A 17,960-nucleotide genomic window follows, 5' to 3' on the forward strand; every position below is an offset into this window, starting at 1 on the left:
AAAACAAAGACAAGGTGGCTTACCTGACACAAGCTGAATCACAGGGGCACTCAGACACAAGCTCTTCAAGAACAGCAATGATACTGAGCATTTTGAAAGCGCTTGCTGAAAACTCACTAACTTTAATTTATTGGGCTATAGGAACTCATTCCAGGATCAAAGCCTTCTACAAAAATTATCATCACTCCCCTGGAGGCAATCGTTATCATCAGAGGTGCAAACTATGACCAAAACTGCTACTGACTTACAAAGTTACTCTTACCACTAGTTACTGCCAAGTTAATCCCCTCCATATTCCTTTCTATTCCTCTTCTTTCAACCAAACATGCATAGTAATTGCGGTGCTCAGAGAGGATACCTGATCACCAGGGCGATCTGTCTCAGGAAGGACTAGCAGCTAAGTGACACTTTGCTGTTCTTCTCTTGCTTTCTAATGGTTGCTTTTTGTTTTGTCTCCTCAACCCCTGAAGACGGCCCCTCCTTTTCCCCTTCCACCAGACTCTCTCTCAAATATTTGTTCAGTTGTCATATTCCACTACTGTCTCCAAGCCCTACAGGAATTTAGGGCAGCAGAAAGTAATTGGTGTAGTTGGAATCTAGCCAAAGATAAGAACTCCCAGCTCTCTTCAAATCCAGAATTCCCTGATTCTACAACATCACCAAAAGACATACTTTCTTAATTTACACAGACCCAGGACTGCTCTAGATTCCAGTCTCCCAACTAGATGGGATGCAGCTGGCAATAGCTGGTGCCTCTGAAGGCTTGGTGTAGTTGCTTCTACTGTACGAATCTGCGTCAAACAGTTGTTTAATGGCAGACATTCCTCTGCTTGTGTTATCTGTTGGTAGTCTCAAGGTTTGGTATGCTTGGAGAGGATTAAGTATTGCATCTCTACTGTTGTGAGCTGCAGAGGAAGGGGGGATCTAAAGCAACCCCATTGCTCAGGCTTTTTTTTTTTTTGTCTTCTAATCGTCAGTCTAGTACTCTTTCACTGCTACCAACGCCAAGATGCAAGGGATATAAAACAGCCAGGCCAGACAACACAATTTCCCAATAAAAAGAATGTATGATTTTAGAACAGCCTAATTCCATTAACTGAACTAATTTGTAGGACTGTTCTTTTTCAGATATCCCTTTAAGGGATTTCAAAGATCACTTGTCTTGGTCATTTCAGACCCATGCTTTCTGTCTTGAGCGATCTTCTTCCAGACCCTGCCTTTATTTTTATTTTTTTTGTGGTGTGTGTGGTGGTGGTGGTGGTGATTTTGCAGTTCTATTCTGCTCACTGTGGATCTTGCACAGGTTCTCAGAGCAATGCTGTGGGTTTCTTTGCAAGTTCTGACCTTAGAAAAGAATTGCTGTCATCTTCTTAGCACAAAGCATGGTTCCCACACACTATCTATCAAAAAACAGTCTGAAGCCTGTTGAGGAAGAGAGCTCCAATATACTAAAAGCCATACTTCTTTCCCCTCCTTGCAAACTTACCTCGCTGCTGAGGGCTGTAAACTTGCAGAGAGAAATTATGAGATTGTCAAAAACATCACTAAGGCCATAGTGAGCAGAAATCATTGCACATTTCCTGGAGGAAGAAGAAGAAAACAGAAGAGAATGTAATAGCTTAGCAGAGAGAAGTCTCTCTACAGGACAGCAAATCAGATAGCCTCTTTGTCGATGTTTTAGACCCTCCTCTCCACACACTCATAATATAAATGTATAAAGTCTACTCATGTATAAAATCTACTCTTAACCATCAGATAATCACAATCATCCTCAGATCCTGGAATCCTGATATTTGTCTGTGATATGCAAGGATCGCTTTCAAGAAGAAAGTCCAAACAGACGTACCAGCTGCAGCTGAGCCAATACACCTAATTTCATGTCTTGACATAAAAAGTTGCTGACATTTGCAGTAGTGTTGAAGGTTTAGTTTCCAAGAGATCATGGCTACAGTAGCATATTAACAGAGCTTTAAAGCTGCACTTAAGGCATGGTTTGGTCTGAATGCAAGCACCATCACAGATCATTACAAAACAGTTTCTCACAGATAGCAAGATTTTAAAATACTGATCATCTGGGAAATTAAAAAGATACAAAAGAAGAAAAGAGGAAAAAAAAAAGGTTCCCCATCTTATCCAGCCATGGCTATGGCCTCATAGGCAGGTTTTACCAATATACAAGGATTTTGTCAGCATCACGGTGCAAAGTAGGAGTGATATTTTCTGCTCACTTCTAAGCACTGGAATTTAAAAATACATACCCCAAAGCACTTTGATTTATTGTAACACAGCAGTCAAACCAAACAGTGAGTGGCACCAAGAAAGGTAGAGATGGGATGAATCAATACAAATGCTAGAAAACTACAAGAGTGTAGGTCACAATAAAAAGCTCTTCAATTGCTCGTAACAGATGGTATTCACTGTGACCTGCCTAGCAGGCAGATGTGAGGCAATGGTCGCACTAACTGTTCTGGGTTTCATGAATGCAAGAGTTACCTGAAACCAGAGATAGCCTTCTGGATGATTGTTTCTTCTAAGCTCTTGTCAAAAACATAAGAAAGTGCTGCAATGGTTGGCCCCCATGTCATGGTAAAGAGATCATGATCATAGCTTCCAGGAGGCACATGGAGAAATATTCCCTCATCAGTGGCACCACGATGTAGCAGGACATTCCAGATATAGTTTTCCTTCACCAGGCCCGTCTGTTCTTCTGGCATCACTATCTCATCATTTCTACAAGGAAGGCAGGCAGAAAGGTTGAATTTTTAATTCTGAGCCAAACCTAACATTTACACAGTGCCTTTTGCTACATGGTCCCAAAGCTAAGTGATACCTACTCTGAAGTGATTTTGCCAGCTCCTGAAACATTCTATTTTCTGAGACCTGCCTGCTTCCCTTGCCCCTCTCTCCAATACCTTTGATATAAAGTGCAGTGTCTCCCAGGAGCACTTAGTAACTACTGTGTAAGGACACTACTGAACCAGCAGCTACCTAATACTACAGGTGGAAAATACAATATATACTAGAGTTAAATGATGGAAAACTTTGGACAGCACACTAGCACAGCTTCACCCCCACCCCCTTAGAGCACTCAGCACATCTCATTATTATCAGATAAAAAACTGTTATACCATTGCAGTCAAGAATAAGCACGAGTATCTATGTATAAGAATAATGCAAATATTCAAATGTATTATTATGTACAGATTACAGCCTGTTCCCCGCCCCCAGATAATAAATACAAAGAAAACAAACTGTCCCCCAGTCTCAACTATGACACTGTGGCAATCTCTTTGAGATGGAGCAATTCTGAAATGAGGTATCAATTGTTTTAGCCATCAAACATACTGAAAAAGTTAAAGTATCCGGTGAAGGGAGGATAGATAGGAATAGACTGGAAGAGAGGCACTACATCAATGAAAGATAAGAAGAAAATTCTCAGGGTACTACTAAAAAGACATTAAGAACACCCTCGGGGAGACACTAATCAAAACTAGAGCTCTATTTGAAAGCTTGAGTCATGTCTCGAAGAATATCTAGATATTCAGTACAGGCAGCATTCCCACCTTCCTGAAGTGGGCTCAAAAGGGAAGTCAAGCACACTGCCCTGCTTCCAGCATGAGCCACTGCCTGCAACTGCAGACTGAAACCAGCTGAGATTCAGAGTCACATCTTGTCTCCTCAGAAACGTAATCCTCTCAGCTTCAAGTCGGCAGTGTCTGGATTTACTGATAAGGCAGATTTCTGAGCTACTGCTGAAACTCCCCACCCACAGCTAGTCCACGCCCAAAAGGGCCTCGGCCACCAAAAGTTCTCCCCGATTACTGGGAGAGTGCCAAAAACTTCTGGGGTGGCAGAAGAGATTGGGTGCACACAGCAACTTCATATGAAAACCTCAAAAGCTTTTGAAATGAAATATTAAACTGACACCTGAATATGTTATGTCATAGCAACAATACTGTCCTTGGGATGAATTGCTAGCTCTGGCACTGCATAAAAAGTTCTGAAGAATCCTAAAGGCCTGGCCGGGAGGACAGAGGCTTCTTAGATAAAGCATTTCACTTGTGCTCAGACATTCTTTTCCATATTGGTATAAGATGTATTTTTTTAACATTAGCTAAAGCTCTGTGGATTAAAATACCATGGCAGGAATCCAAAGATACAAATCCACTGCAATTACTATGACAGGCTTGTTACTCCAGCCCCATATGGAGCTGGAAGGTGGTTTGAAACAAACATCATCAGTGAGCCTCCTTTCAGAGCTCTCTGGAGTTCTCACAGACCAAACAACTCTAGTTTGCTCTCTGCATACAAGGAGATGACAGGTTGATTCTTACTTGATGGCATGGTACATGTCTTCCAATATGTCCTGTTCAAAGTCTTTGCCTCCATTCACACCTTTCAGGTTCTTCCGAAACTCCTGTGGTGAAAAAAAGTAACACCAATATAACTCTCCTAGTATCTCCACCTTGAACTGCTTGGCTGCATTCAGTTCTCCACTTGCTTTCCATGGGATCAGTAGCAGATTTGGCCGTGCTCTTCAACATGCAGCCTCAAAGTTCAAAGACAAAATGCTATTCTTAGTGGCACTGAAGTGTGCACCAGCCCGTCCTATCTCTATTCTTTCAGTGTGAGCAAACAGAACACATGCTTAGCTGAGGCTGGACATCAGAATGACAGGTCTGTACCAGTGCACTGACACTCAAAGGACTTGACCTCTCTCAAAGCCCCCAGCAGTTCAACAATCTTCTCATTCTTACCTATGTCTTAGGATACAGTATGTTAAAATAAAGAGGCACCTTGACTAAATTGGCATGTTGTCTGCTAAGCTTAGCATTTCTTCAGACTGTCCTTCACCCCCAGCCTTCCTCTCCAACTGTACTCAACCTCAGTGCTGCACACCAGCTTATTGCATATGAGTCATGAATGCCAGGAAAAAAAAAAAAAGAGAATGCCATTGAGATAAAACAGATACTGCATAGCTATCAAAACAAGAGAAGTCAGGTGCCTACACTGCCAATACCCACCTCCAGAGTCATTGGGACGTTCTGCTTGCGAACATTATGGTTGTGCTGGTCAGTGTTCAGCATAATAACTGCATAGGCCAGGGCAAAGCAGGCATCACTATTAGCAAATGGGGACCCATTCGATTTCTGAAAGGCAAATATATACACAAATCAGTCCTACATTAACAAGGATGTATCAGTGACCAAGAGAACCGTCTTCCCACCCACAGTACTGAATCATCTCCGGACCAAACAAAAAACCCGAGGCTCTGGCTCTAGCTTCCAAAAAGCACCCTGGAAATCTACATGCCACTGCTATCTCCTACAAAACAACAGCTGCTGCCTGCAGGACACAGTAAGCTTCTACAGGCAGTTTGATCTGTCATGTCCAACACGGTGTTTGAGCTTTCTGCCCACCAAGTACACACCCTCCAATGTTCTGTGAATGCTTCCAACAGTCTCTGGATTACGGGTGCCTCTCCTGGTAACCTGAAGGCCTCTAGATAAAGTCGTAAAGCTTCATCCAGCCTTAAACCCTGGAAGCTGAAAGTCCTGCAAGAAGAATGAATTGCAATGAGAAATAAACGCAATGGAAAAGGTAGGATAAGCTTACTGACTACAGTCCTGTTTGGTTCAGCATTGGAATGCCAGATGTCACAGAGAACAAACAGTAAAGAGGGAAGGGTGAGGAACAAAGAAAAAGACCATGAATATGCAAAACAACAAAGAACCACTGATAATTATACAAGTTATTAATTACATAATTATCTCTGCAGTCTTCACAGAGACTGGCCCCTACTGAAAGAAGTTTGGGTATCACGCTATCATATTCATCTAAGGTGCTATCCATTTGCAAGAGATGCATAGAATCATTCTATAATTAAGGCATACTGATGCACAGAGAGCCAAGTGATACAGATCCCAACTACTGTTGCACTGCATTTTAATTTATCACTGAACTCTCAGCTTTCACCCCTTTGTGATTAGAGGGATATGGAAAGACACTCACCCAACAAAGCTTTCCAGCAAGTCTATGTTCTTACGGTCACTCACAAATTCCCCAATCATCTTCTTGTCCAGGCGAGGGTTTTCCCGTAGCCACCTGGCCACCTCATTGTTGTCAATGGGGGTGGCAAGAAGGTTCTTCTCTTGCAGAAACTGTATTCCTTTCTTTGGCTTTTGGTTGAACTGCTCTGTGCCAGTTATCAGGAGCTGAAGACAACATTCTCATAATTACAAACTGGAAGTGCATTATTTCTTATTTTAAAATGTTCTTACATTTGAATCAAAAGCAAATAGATTAACCTTAGCATGATAAAGTTTACTGTACCATGTGAGTAGTAAAGGCTAACCAAGGCCAGAAAACCTGTATTCATCACAAGAATTCAGTATCAAGTCATGCTGAATGGAGCACGCATGAGCTGCCATCTTTGAAAAGCTTTAAGTTTCACTGAGCAATTAGCTCTGCTACTCCAAATGCCTCAACAGAGCAGAGGAAAGGTCTTTGATGAGCCCCAAGCATGTTGAAAAGATCAGCTCTACCCAGCTACAATGGCATTACTACTCCGTGTCCTTGTCTGTCTCCTTTGGCTCCAGGCTCTTGTATTCTACCTCACTGTGTGACATGCAGCAAGATTCCTCAGCTTTTATGCAGCTGCTGAAAGAAGTGCTGCAAAAGCCTAAGAACTAGACAACACCCTGCAAGTGAGACATGCTCCTGAGAACATCTGGTGCTCCAGCATGGCTAGGCAGAGAAGATGAAATGTGGGCAGAGAAGAACAGGTGCATTTTTGGTTTTGAAGGGAAGTCAACTACTCTTACCTGCCTGATTCTTATTTTAAGACACTAGATAGTACCACAGTCTGTGTAATAAAAAACCTGGCTGAGAAAAGGTTAACCGAAGATTCTGTTGGTGTTCAAAAAAACCAAAAGCACAAACAACTGTATGAACTTTACTAAGCGCCAGAATAAATGTCAGTTCCCCATTAGCTCCTATCACGATCAAACTGCTAGTGATGACCTAGTGAACTAAATTCGTGACCATCATGACTACTAGCTCCCCTGGGTTCTCAGTAACTCAGAAGCAACCAGTCTTCTGTCTTCTGCTTCCCTGCAAACATACCTGCGTGAACATCCTCAAATTGCAGTGAAACACACAGATCCTGAAACAGCACAGAGAGCACAGGGACCCTGTGAGGGCGTAACAAAATAATACCCATGTGCTGCCCCAGTATGACAGGCCTGAGGGGACTGTATGACACTAGGAGCATTTTTGTACACCAATAAATCCTGTAACACAACCCCGAGGGTATTCTATTGTTACATAGCACATAACAACAGAACATGTTTTATTTCTTAAGACCGTCTGAAAGGAAATTAGACTGCTGGCAGTTTACACTGCATTTATAATCATGTCAGTCCTATGCTTCTGAGCTTCTGGTCATTGCTTTTGGAAACATACAAGAAACCTTTCCATTCAATGTATAATTTGTTCTCTGCTTTTATTTAGCAGATTTTTTTTTCCTCCAGTACTTCACAGGTTAAAGGAAGCAGAACAAGCTGGTGCCATGTCAGCATCAACATTTCTGAAGTTGAATGTTTAGTGTGCTCTGTTGACATGCTCAGGATGAAATCATTACCAGATTTAGCATCAGGAAAGGATTTAGCATCTGGGCAAACTAACAGATTTACGAGTGTCCTTCTGCCCTCTGCTGTAGCGTAAGGCACTGTCCTTTTTCTAGAAGCACCTGGAACTTTCTTTAAAGAACTCCCAGCTACTGCTGGGACCAGCCGCTGGCAATGTTCTTGATTTCTTCTAACCTTGTTTTCCAATATGATAAAGCTGGAGTCTTAAGAGAGGCTTTTGGTTAGAACAATGAAAGCACTACACAAGCTCCTTCCTCAACAATAGACTTTCACACAAAATCCAACAGCTAGGCTGCATTGAAAGCTAGATGTAATGCAAAACAAAGGGTTACAAACGAAATAGTAACTGAATCAATATTAATTTCTTCGAAATTGGCTAATGCCAAAACTCAGTAGTTCCTCTGAAGACTGTGCTGACAAGCACTTCCCCTAACGCGCCTTGTGGCTCAGCATTACCCGACAGCAGCACTGCCCTGTAGGTAAAGAACCGAGCTCCTCAGTACTGCAGTAAACTTCCTAGAGAGAAATTGATGCCTTAAATTACATTCAGATCCAGAGGCTGTCAGAGTGGATCACAAAGCAAACTAGTATGCCAGCAGCAGGGGATCTGTTGTGCTTCCTTCAGTATTTTTGTTTAAATAAGTTAAGAAAACATGACCATCTCTGGTCAGAGATGTACAGAGTTAAGAGTGTAGCTTGGAATAATAAGGCTCAAACAAACATTGTGGCAAAATCATTCTTTGTCTAATCAAGACAATCTTTTCAGTCATTCTCACGACAAAGCAAACGCAGGAGTAAATGAATCAGCAAGCTAGAATGTCACTTCTATTACTGGCCTCTTGATATGGTCCCCATTGACAGGTTTGATAAGAGTAGGCAACCTGACCTTTTTGATGTAATTTGCTGATTATCCCCATAAATTAAAACTAGACCCAGCAACTTTCCCACCCTGAAGTCAGATGCACATAGCTTACAAATTGTGCCATAAAATTTCCCCAACACTTCTTGCATCTCAGTAACCAGAACAGATAATAATCAATGCTGTCCCTGAAGTATAGCAGGATTTTCAGTAATTGACTGTTTAATTCTTATCGGCAGAGACTGGAACTCAAGATTTCTGAGATATGACCAGTCATGCAAAGCCCCCATGAGATGGAAAACAAGGAGAACACTCGATCCATTTGCAGTATGTTCTCAATCATACCTTCTTTTTGTTCTTAATCTGCATAAGTTCCTGAGGGCTTGGAAGGATGCAAGAAAATCGAGTAGGCTTCTTGGGGACACTCTTCTCAGCTAGAAGGACAAATTGTCATTACAGTCAAGCCTATCCCCAGAGTACCACTCAGCCCACTATTGTGTCCCATCACAAGTTTCAGTCATGGAGTCTTGTTGAAATATGCTGCCCTACAAATGACAATCACATTCCTGCTATTCAGCCACTACGCATCTCCCACCCACATTTTCTGCAGCATAATTGCACGGCAGCTTCTTGTTCTGGACAATTTCATACATCCACAAGATTTAATTTTCTGGATGTTGTGGTTACTTACATTACTCAGAAAGAGCCCTTGACTACCTTAAAGTATCAGTACTGCAATGAATTTCACACACTTTGCCCCAAAGTGACCCAACAGATCTAACCCCCTCCCAGAAGAAAACTGTTAGTAGGCCTATAAAGCACAAATATAAAGCAAATATTCACCACATACTTCTTTCTAATTACGAACACATAATAGCTACAGCAGTCTATGGTATAGCAGAACCAGTAGGCAAATGTCAGGACTGTTCTCAATACATACACTCAGAGAATCAAGGTCCCCCAGAGACTATTACCTGTCTCGCTTCCTCCTTCCAGTTCCATGCAGCCTTGCTTCATCTGGTCAGCCATAAGGCACCCACTGGTGGGAGGACATGCCCCACCTGGCTCTGAGACCGCACTGGAGGATTTTCCCTCACTGAGCACTCTCTCATTATCTGTAGAAGTTAAAAAAAAAAAAAAAAACACAAAAAGCCACACAAATACATAAGCCAAAGAAAAATCTTCCAATGAAGAAATAAGAAACTGACCAGTCTAAATTGAATATGTGTTTATTCAAGGGAGTTCCCTGCAGTAACTGTGATTCCTCAGTATCCTCAATATTTTGTCTATATTAATTCCACAGCATGCCCTCCTTCTGCTGTGACTGCCAGTCTTGACACGGCCTTTATATAAAGCTCCATGAGGTGCACATTTTAATCTCTCTGAATTTTATTTCTGCCACATTGTTCACTCAAACAAACAGACATGGAACAGGTGCCGGGGGATGGGGATTGTAGGTGCTAACTCAGGAACTTGATACTTCACTTCTCCACTCAATAGATGAAAGACAAATTAGTTTCATCACTATCACTATTGTTATAAACAGCGAAGTAGCAAATATGGCAGACATCCATCTCATCTCCACAGTAAGAACAAAGTAATTACAAGAGCTGCTCTGCTCACTAATGCTCAAATAGATACAAATAAATCTAGGTCACAGAAGCTGCTGGCCAAAGAAAAAAACACTATTCTTATTCACAAGTACATATGAAGCAAAGACAAGCTTAGCAATTTCGTTGCCTCAGAGGAAAGATAAAGCACGTGCTGTTTTGGACAATAACCAACACAAGATTTAAATTACATGTTTTGTTTTCTGAAATTAACAAAAAAAGGGATTTTTTTTTCTTAAGATTGTTAAGAGTTCCATTGTTAAGAGGTTTCTAAATCCTCTAACAGGTAAGATCTGGAAAGGGAAGAAGCGTAATGTCATTCTTGAACAGGACTCTCTCTCCTTGATATTCAGAACAGAAATGAGATCCGAGGCCCTGTTCTGATAGCAAGGTTATAAACACCAGTATGCAGTTATAAAACATGCAACAGGAAGACTGACAACACATTTATGGAGCTTAATACATGAATTACCAAAATGAGATCCACAGGTTTTGCACAAGATTAAGCTTAGTATCAAAATATCAAGAAATGGAATCTTACTATTGTTTGTTTCTTTGGTGCTGTTCATGGTTTCTGGGCTGGATTTGGCAACTTCCTTCTCTTGTTGATGTATGTTACTCAGCACTTTGGCCTGGCAATGTGCCTCTGTGCTATCTATCACCGTCAGCAATGCTTCCATAGACAGCAGATGGACTGTATACAGCTGTCCAGAAACAGGAAAGGCATTCTGGGAAACAAAACATGTAAGCATCAGACAACTTTCATGCCTCTCTCCCCATAATGGGGGGAAGATGTTCCCCTTTCAGCTTCATGAACCCTAAAGCATATAACAAAACACCCTAAAATTTCCACACAAAGCTTTCTAGCATATACTTAATGGCTTATTTGCTGTGTTATTATTAGTCTAGTGGTTATTCTTTGTTGCTCTGCTTCCAGATGTTAAATAGCATTCTTCATCTCTACAAACTACTCACCCCAAATCTTTAAACCACTCCCATTCTCAAGTTCTGCTTCTGCGCTTCACATGCTCTGACTTACAGACTTCCCCTTCTGCCTACCCCTGCTCTGTCCCCTCCAGGTCCCCCCAGCCCATGCAGAGGCCAGCAGCCCCAGCGAGGCGGCAGGACAAGCCCTGCGGGTTCAGCACCTTGGAGAGCAGCTTGGTGAGCTCCTCGAAGAGGTTGGCGCAGTAGTAGTCACAGTCGTAGTTGATGTAGAGCTCAGTCACGAAACTGGGAATCCTCCACAGCTGAACAATGGATTCCAAAGCCATCTCCTTCATTTCATACGGCATCTTTGGGTTTTCCACTGTGATTATTTCCATCAGTTTCTTGATGTACATCTGGCAGAAACACAGGGCAGCTCAGTTTAAGGAAAGAAAAAGGAAAGCAGGACAGTGAATAGCTTTGAGGACTACAGAAACAGATGCAAACTTCGTCTTCGCACATGATCTGACATATCCCATATTTAATGGTGACTCATTCTGAAGGTGTCTGTAAAAAGGTTTCAAACATTTTTATCATTTAATGCACCTGGATCTACCATTCTGAAAAACTGGTATGAAGGTGGGCGACTGCAGTGTACCAGTCTCAAAGACATTATTATACAACAAAAAACGTCCTAAATAGCCTACCCATAACCCACTGAGTCATTTATATAAATGTAAATTGATATTCAGACTGCATCTGACTGCCTAGCTATACGCAGTTAATGAGCCCAAGGCACTATTACTATGCACCCAGTGATACTCAAAACTCACCTCCAGCTGGAATTTCAGATGCTCTCTCATGCTCTCAAAGAGAAGAAAGCACACCCTGAGGGAGGCTGCATACAGATTGAGCCGTTCAACGCTCAGTAGCTAAAGAAACAAAAAAATTCTTATGAATTACAAAGGCTAATCATTATGTGTCATGATTAACAGTACCCATGACTGTCTTGACATCCACACGTTGTTTCCCATAGCAAAGGTGTTGCAAAAAACCAAAATCAATCCCTTATCCAGCCTCCTGGTCTCACCCCTTGTAAGTGCGGATGGTTATACTTGATTCCTTTCTGCTTGTGGTAACGTTGTTTTCCTACTGTGATTTTGTTCTTTTGCTAACTCCACAGATTCTCTTTGTGGAGAAGTAACCTGGGAGAAGAACCGCCTCCAAGACAGCTCTTGTGCAATTAATAGCTAGAAAAGTTCTGCCTACTTACTAAGCTAGCAACTTGCACCCATAATTACCTCAAAATCAATTACATCAAAACACGATGTTATCCCCCAGTTACAGTTCATTCCAACCAGCTTCATCCTCCTCAGCCCTGGCCTAAAGAAAATGGTATGTGACAACATCTTTATTTTTGCAACATCACCATTTCCCTGGTGCAATTCAGAACTCTCATGGCAATACAGCAGAGAGCTTTGAAGACTGAGATCTGTCAAACCTCTGAATAGTGAATTCCAATAGACTGCTTGATCCAAATTAGTGTCTAATTCCCCCGTGCCATATCCCATGTTAGCACAAGCCAGACTTACTTGAAATAGGTGTCGGCATAACTCTTCCTTCACAAGCCCCAGGAGGGACTGGCAGTTTGCAATGGGAGCTGACTCCAGGGCAACAGTTAGCAGCTGTAGCCCCATGTGGATCATCACCTCAGAGTTGTGGCGATCAAGAGGGTTGGTGAGCGAGATGAGAAAGCGGAACAGTTCTCTAATACATGGCAGTCCATAGGGGACCAGCGCGGCTCCTAAAGGAAAGCGAGACACATTGGTACTCTTAACAACTCGGCTTTTGCTGATGTCTAACAAGTGTTACAGATTACATCATTACAGACCAACTAAGGAACAAGAATTTATCACCCTCATGGCAGAAAGTGACACAGAATAGTGGAAAGGAGAAAGGACTTCAGCAACGTTGCCCACCTCTCACCTTCTTTTTGGGAAGACTGAGTAAAACGTACTCCTCGGGGATTTACATAGTCCATGTCATGAACTGAGGCAGAGTCAGAATGTTCTGCTACAGACGTGCACTCCTCTAGAACCTCAGGAATAGACTCGACAGAGGCTGACTGGATCTTCTCCTCCCTCAGACTTTCATTCTTCATTGGTATCAGTCATTTGAGAAGGAAAGAAAAAAAGCAAAACAAGTCAAGGCACTAGGTATGCTAAAAGAAAGGCTTATTTGCTCACTGCTCATTCAGAGCTATTAAAACTATACAGGTCACTCGTGGAAGAGAAGCAGGAAAGCAAAATTTAAAAGAGCACATCTAGATAATCTGCAGCACCCTCTTTCCAAAACTTTTATTTCCATCTTGCTCTTAACTATTTTACTTAATTCTGTGTTATGAGACTAAATTTCCACAAACACAAGAAATTTTTTTCATCAAAGATAACTAAAAGAATTCTCCTGAAGATTTCATCTATACTTCCCTCTAATACTTTCTCCTTAATTAAGGTTGATGATATTGGCAAAAATACGACTAGTTGCATTAGATACATAGATACATAGGTGCATTGCTGGGCTGCACAGTTATCATTTCTGTGTCAGTGGGGATTGTCTCAAGAAAAAAAATATGAATGTTTGTGAAGTTACAAATCACTTATACAAAAGGATGTTTATTCTGATAGAGTAACTGTACTAAACCCACAACTAACTATGTGGGGAGTTGGAACTCTTCTTATAAGCAACCACATACCTGGAGTTCTGGCTGGTTTTGATTATCAGTGACTTTGGCCTCATTTGGAGGCATTCCTGCATGAAGTCCCAAAGCAGTGACCTGATCCAAGTCTGTCAGGTCTTCTTTGGAGGTGGTCTGTGAGGATGTTTCCAAACCACTGTCTGTAGAAGGGCTGACTGCAGATGAAACATTTTCTGAGCTTCCAGAGGAGCTGGGAGAAGGAGCATCTATGAAAGTAACTCCGCTTGCTGATGAGAAACAGAAGCAAAAAGATCAGCAGAATTTTCTCCCTCAGCCCCCAGTTCATACACTGAATACAACTAAGGTTTACTTTGATCACAGCAACGTGCTACAAATGATCTCAGATAATAAGGTATTAACATAAAGAAATTAGACAAAGCCCTTTCTGGCTAGGGATTAAAGCATCAAATAGATGAATAGGTGAGATACTATCAGTTCTCCAAATTAAAACATATCACTTGGAATCCAACGGATTCAGAGAATAAGATAATTCATGTAGTTAAACAAATGGTGCAGAGGGTTTCTCTAACTGAGAAGAAATCAGAAAATAGCCCCAAAGGTGTACTTTATACTTTGATGCAACGGCACAAGCACTTTAATATTTGCATCAAGCATCAGTCAATCCTTCAGTGATTTTTTTAAACTATTTTTTACACTTCGATTGGAAGGCAAGACCTATCTCTTTAATTCACATTAAAGAAATGAAATTGCAATAGGATTCGAACAAGTCCGAAACAATGCACTGAGTATTTTTATTATTTCTACATGTGAGACAATTCTTCCAGAATATAAGTTTTCTTTTGAGGAAAACCCACGTATTTGCATCTCTTCTGGTTTTCAGGAAAACTTAAAACATAAACCAAATGTTCAAAAGGTGATGATATAACGAAGGGCATGGTAACAAAGTAAATGCACAAACCAGAGGTATGTTATAAATTTACACGTAAAATGTGTAGTTTTGCACAGTCGGATGTTTTATTCATGACTTGATTTTTGGAAATATCTTAAATAGCAGAATGTTACTTGATTTTTGAGAAATGAAATGGCATACATAATCAATTTTGTAATCTTCTCTTCTTCACGTGCTAAGACAGAATTCTGACATAAAAAGCACAATTAATACATTACCTAGCTCTACAAGATCAGCATTAATTATGTGCTCTATAACATTATTCACCTTTCTCTCCAAAATGTTATAGGAGTTATAATGGAATTTAACACCTATGTGAAAGCATATATATAATGATTTATGTAGGGATAAGCTCTCATTTGGATGTCTAAGTTGGATGCAATTTTATCTCATTACTTCCTTAGTTTTCAGCAATCATGCTGTTGTGTAGAAATGCACTTGGAATCATTCACAATATATTGAATAGTGTTCTACGTTGGAAAAAGAGTCAGAAATACGTATTTTACACAACTATTGTTTCAAGCTTCCCGTCTGCTTCCTTTCACCGTTAATGTTTATGTCTGATCCATCAAAACGTAGAGTGCATAAGAGACAGAGTACTTTGCAGTCAGAGGGACTCATTTATCCAGAGGAGAGGTTAAAAATGGTTGTAACTATTTAGTCTACTTCTATACAACAATAGGATATGGAAGTCCCCCAACATTATATTCTCAAGCTCACAGCACTAGTCATATACTGCACCACTTCTGCAGGCTGAATGGAAACACATGCAAAAGGACTTGTGTGCATACCCATCAGTTTCCTGCAAACAAACCTTTTTCAGGTACTTCTGCTGCTCTCTCTACTTTTTTCTACGTAACTCTCAGTTTCTTCTTACCATATCACAACCTCTGTTCTTCCCATAATAGTTGTAAATATCCCATATTTCTCTGTCCCTTAATGTGCATAGTCCCATGCTTTTTATTCAAATTTCATGGACTATGGGCGCATACTTTCAATCCTTACACCTGTAGCGAGAGATCTGGTCACTCACCCATTCTTGATACCTAGATCTCTGCACATCCCACAGTTCCACATGTATCTCTTCCCCTGTCACACTTTGCTCATCCTTCATCACCTCCACCCTCACCCCCTTTAGGAATACATGAAAGAATATGTCACTTAGATCAACTATCTCCTACTGCAGGCAACTGCATTATTATACAATACTTTTGCCACTACTTTCTTCCCAGCTCCAACTCTCTTAGCTCTCCTCTTTCCAGTGTTCTTGTTCTCAGCCTCTTCCACATACCTTCTCCACCCTCCATCTCTTCCACACAACCTCCTCCTGCACATAACCTCAGCTACCTCTCTAGGTTCCCATTCCCCTTCCCTATAAAATACTCCTGTAAGGCACAATGAAGGCAGAGAAATGCTGTCATGTTAGCCACATGACTGTGCTTTCTTCCATCAATATGTAATCCATCTCCTTCAAACTTTTCCTCCTTGACCTAAAAAGCTAAGACATATTTATTGCGACAGTCACTGAGAACTAAAATAATAATAAAAAAAAATTTAAAAAAATCAAACGCAGAACAACTTGTTAAGAGAAATTAAATAAAGATATTTCCAAAACAGCCCTGGAACAGGTGCTGTCTCGTCTCTGAAAACAGATTTCAGCCTACCTGTGATGGCACTAGCATTGGCTGCTGGTTGTTCTGTCGCAGGTGAGACCTTAGCTACATGTCGAGGAGGTCTTGGTGATCTCTTCTGCTTTTTCCATTTTGATGATTCACTCATTCCTCCAGCTCTCATTTTCAACTGAAAACCATAAACCATTAAGAATATCAGTATAGCAAAACCACATAGCACAATGGAGTACACAAGCCAACCCACAAAGGCTGTCTCAAAACTCTCAAAGTCAGGCAACAGCACTCAAATGTATCGCACAAATTTATCAGCACCTCGAAATCATGCAAACCAGCCCCTGACTTCCTACTACCCACATATTAGCCAACACTCCATGTCTGAATCAAGGGAAAATTTACTGTAGCTACTATACTACCTCTGTCACTTGTCTCAATGTACTCTTCATCTTTACAGTAATGCCATGTTTCCTTTCCTCCAGTAATCTCTGTCACTATTAAGAAGTGTTTCGCCAGCATTTCACTCACTCCTGGTGCATGACACATTGCAAATACCATCTTAACAGCTTAAAAACAAACCATGTTCTGCTTTCATCTCTTGTCATCTGTCCTCTTCAGTTCTAAATCTATCTTAACCCTCAGCTTCCCTGTTGACCAGAATACTGCCACTAGTTCTTATGCAGACCTTCAACTAAGCAAATGAGAACCACAGTAAGAGCAACGCAGACTGTATGGCACTTGTTGCAGTGCACTGTTATTGCAGGCACGTACAGACTTTCCAGACCTTCCTAACACCATTACAATATTTAGTCACATCGACAATGGCAACTGCAGGTTTGAAAACAGCTTCCTTCTAAAATAATCTGCTCTAAGCGCAGGAATGCCTGCTTCTTACTCCTGGGTTTAGTAGCTGCAGTCAACTTTTCTGATGCTATCAGATCTCTTCAATTTGGGGGTGAAAAATTTAAACACTGAGGAGGTTCCTTGCATACAATGGAATCCATTTCTAAGTCTCAGTACCGGTCTCTACTTGGTATTCTTCTTTGTAAAATCATCTCTAAGAATATTATAACCTAAAATATAATTTATCTATTTCTTATATCCCTAGTATTGGGTTATTATTCTCTAGAAGACAGCTGCATTCTTTAGTCTCCTCCTCCTTTATCTGCAACCTCACTCCTTCCAGCTACTACTACTCTTAAATAGCAATAAGCCTTCTAGATTCTGCTCATGTTTTTCTGTTTCTTTCCTTCTTCCATCTAGAATTCTCTCTCTGCACAAGGCCTATCATTTTTCTCATTTAAACAAGGCTTTTGAAAATGTTATGTCCCAGTACAGTAAACCGTTTGTGTAACTTCTTTGCACCACAAATTCTATTTGCTTGACAACTAATCCCTAAGTTTTAGCAATGTTACAGTTTCTTTGAGCTTGTTAATTAACAATAGATTCAGAACCACTTTGCCTTTCTTCCACATTTTGCAGCAAGAATCTCCTTCTAAATGACAGCTTCTAACAAACACTTACATGACAAGCACACAGTCAAAACTGAAGTTTTGTAGATTTTAAATGCTTTAAAAGGTTTATAGATCACAATCCTTTCACAGAAATATTGTCTGTTATCTTAT

At 40.9% G+C, this 17,960-nt stretch overlaps 1 protein-coding gene across 5 annotated transcripts in view; it reads right to left on the minus strand.

Moving 5' to 3' along the window:
• GBF1 (golgi brefeldin A resistant guanine nucleotide exchange factor 1) overlaps positions 1 to 17,960 on the minus strand; it is a 102,504-nt gene that overhangs the window by 12,550 nt on the left and 71,994 nt on the right. For all 5 annotated transcript variants that reach the window (XM_048069030.2, XM_048069029.2, XM_048069031.2 and 2 more), the window contains 15 exons: positions 16,375 to 16,510; positions 13,798 to 14,027; positions 13,032 to 13,200; positions 12,638 to 12,849; positions 11,879 to 11,977; positions 11,267 to 11,461; positions 10,660 to 10,846; positions 9,483 to 9,623; positions 8,854 to 8,942; positions 6,013 to 6,215; positions 5,432 to 5,555; positions 5,025 to 5,150; positions 4,335 to 4,417; positions 2,494 to 2,730; positions 1,487 to 1,580 (listed from right to left, as the gene is read on the minus strand). In XM_048069030.2, coding sequence (XP_047924987.2) covers positions 1,487 to 1,580; positions 2,494 to 2,730; positions 4,335 to 4,417; positions 5,025 to 5,150; positions 5,432 to 5,555; positions 6,013 to 6,215; positions 8,854 to 8,942; positions 9,483 to 9,623; positions 10,660 to 10,846; positions 11,267 to 11,461; positions 11,879 to 11,977; positions 12,638 to 12,849; positions 13,032 to 13,200; positions 13,798 to 14,027; positions 16,375 to 16,510 — 2,325 coding nt within the window. The remainder of the gene's footprint in view (positions 1 to 1,486; positions 1,581 to 2,493; positions 2,731 to 4,334; positions 4,418 to 5,024; positions 5,151 to 5,431; positions 5,556 to 6,012; positions 6,216 to 8,853; positions 8,943 to 9,482; positions 9,624 to 10,659; positions 10,847 to 11,266; positions 11,462 to 11,878; positions 11,978 to 12,637; positions 12,850 to 13,031; positions 13,201 to 13,797; positions 14,028 to 16,374; positions 16,511 to 17,960) is intronic.

Source organism: Anser cygnoides, chromosome 7, assembly GCF_040182565.1.
Source record: "Anser cygnoides isolate HZ-2024a breed goose chromosome 7, Taihu_goose_T2T_genome, whole genome shotgun sequence".
Taxonomy (NCBI): Eukaryota; Metazoa; Chordata; class Aves; order Anseriformes; family Anatidae; genus Anser; species Anser cygnoides.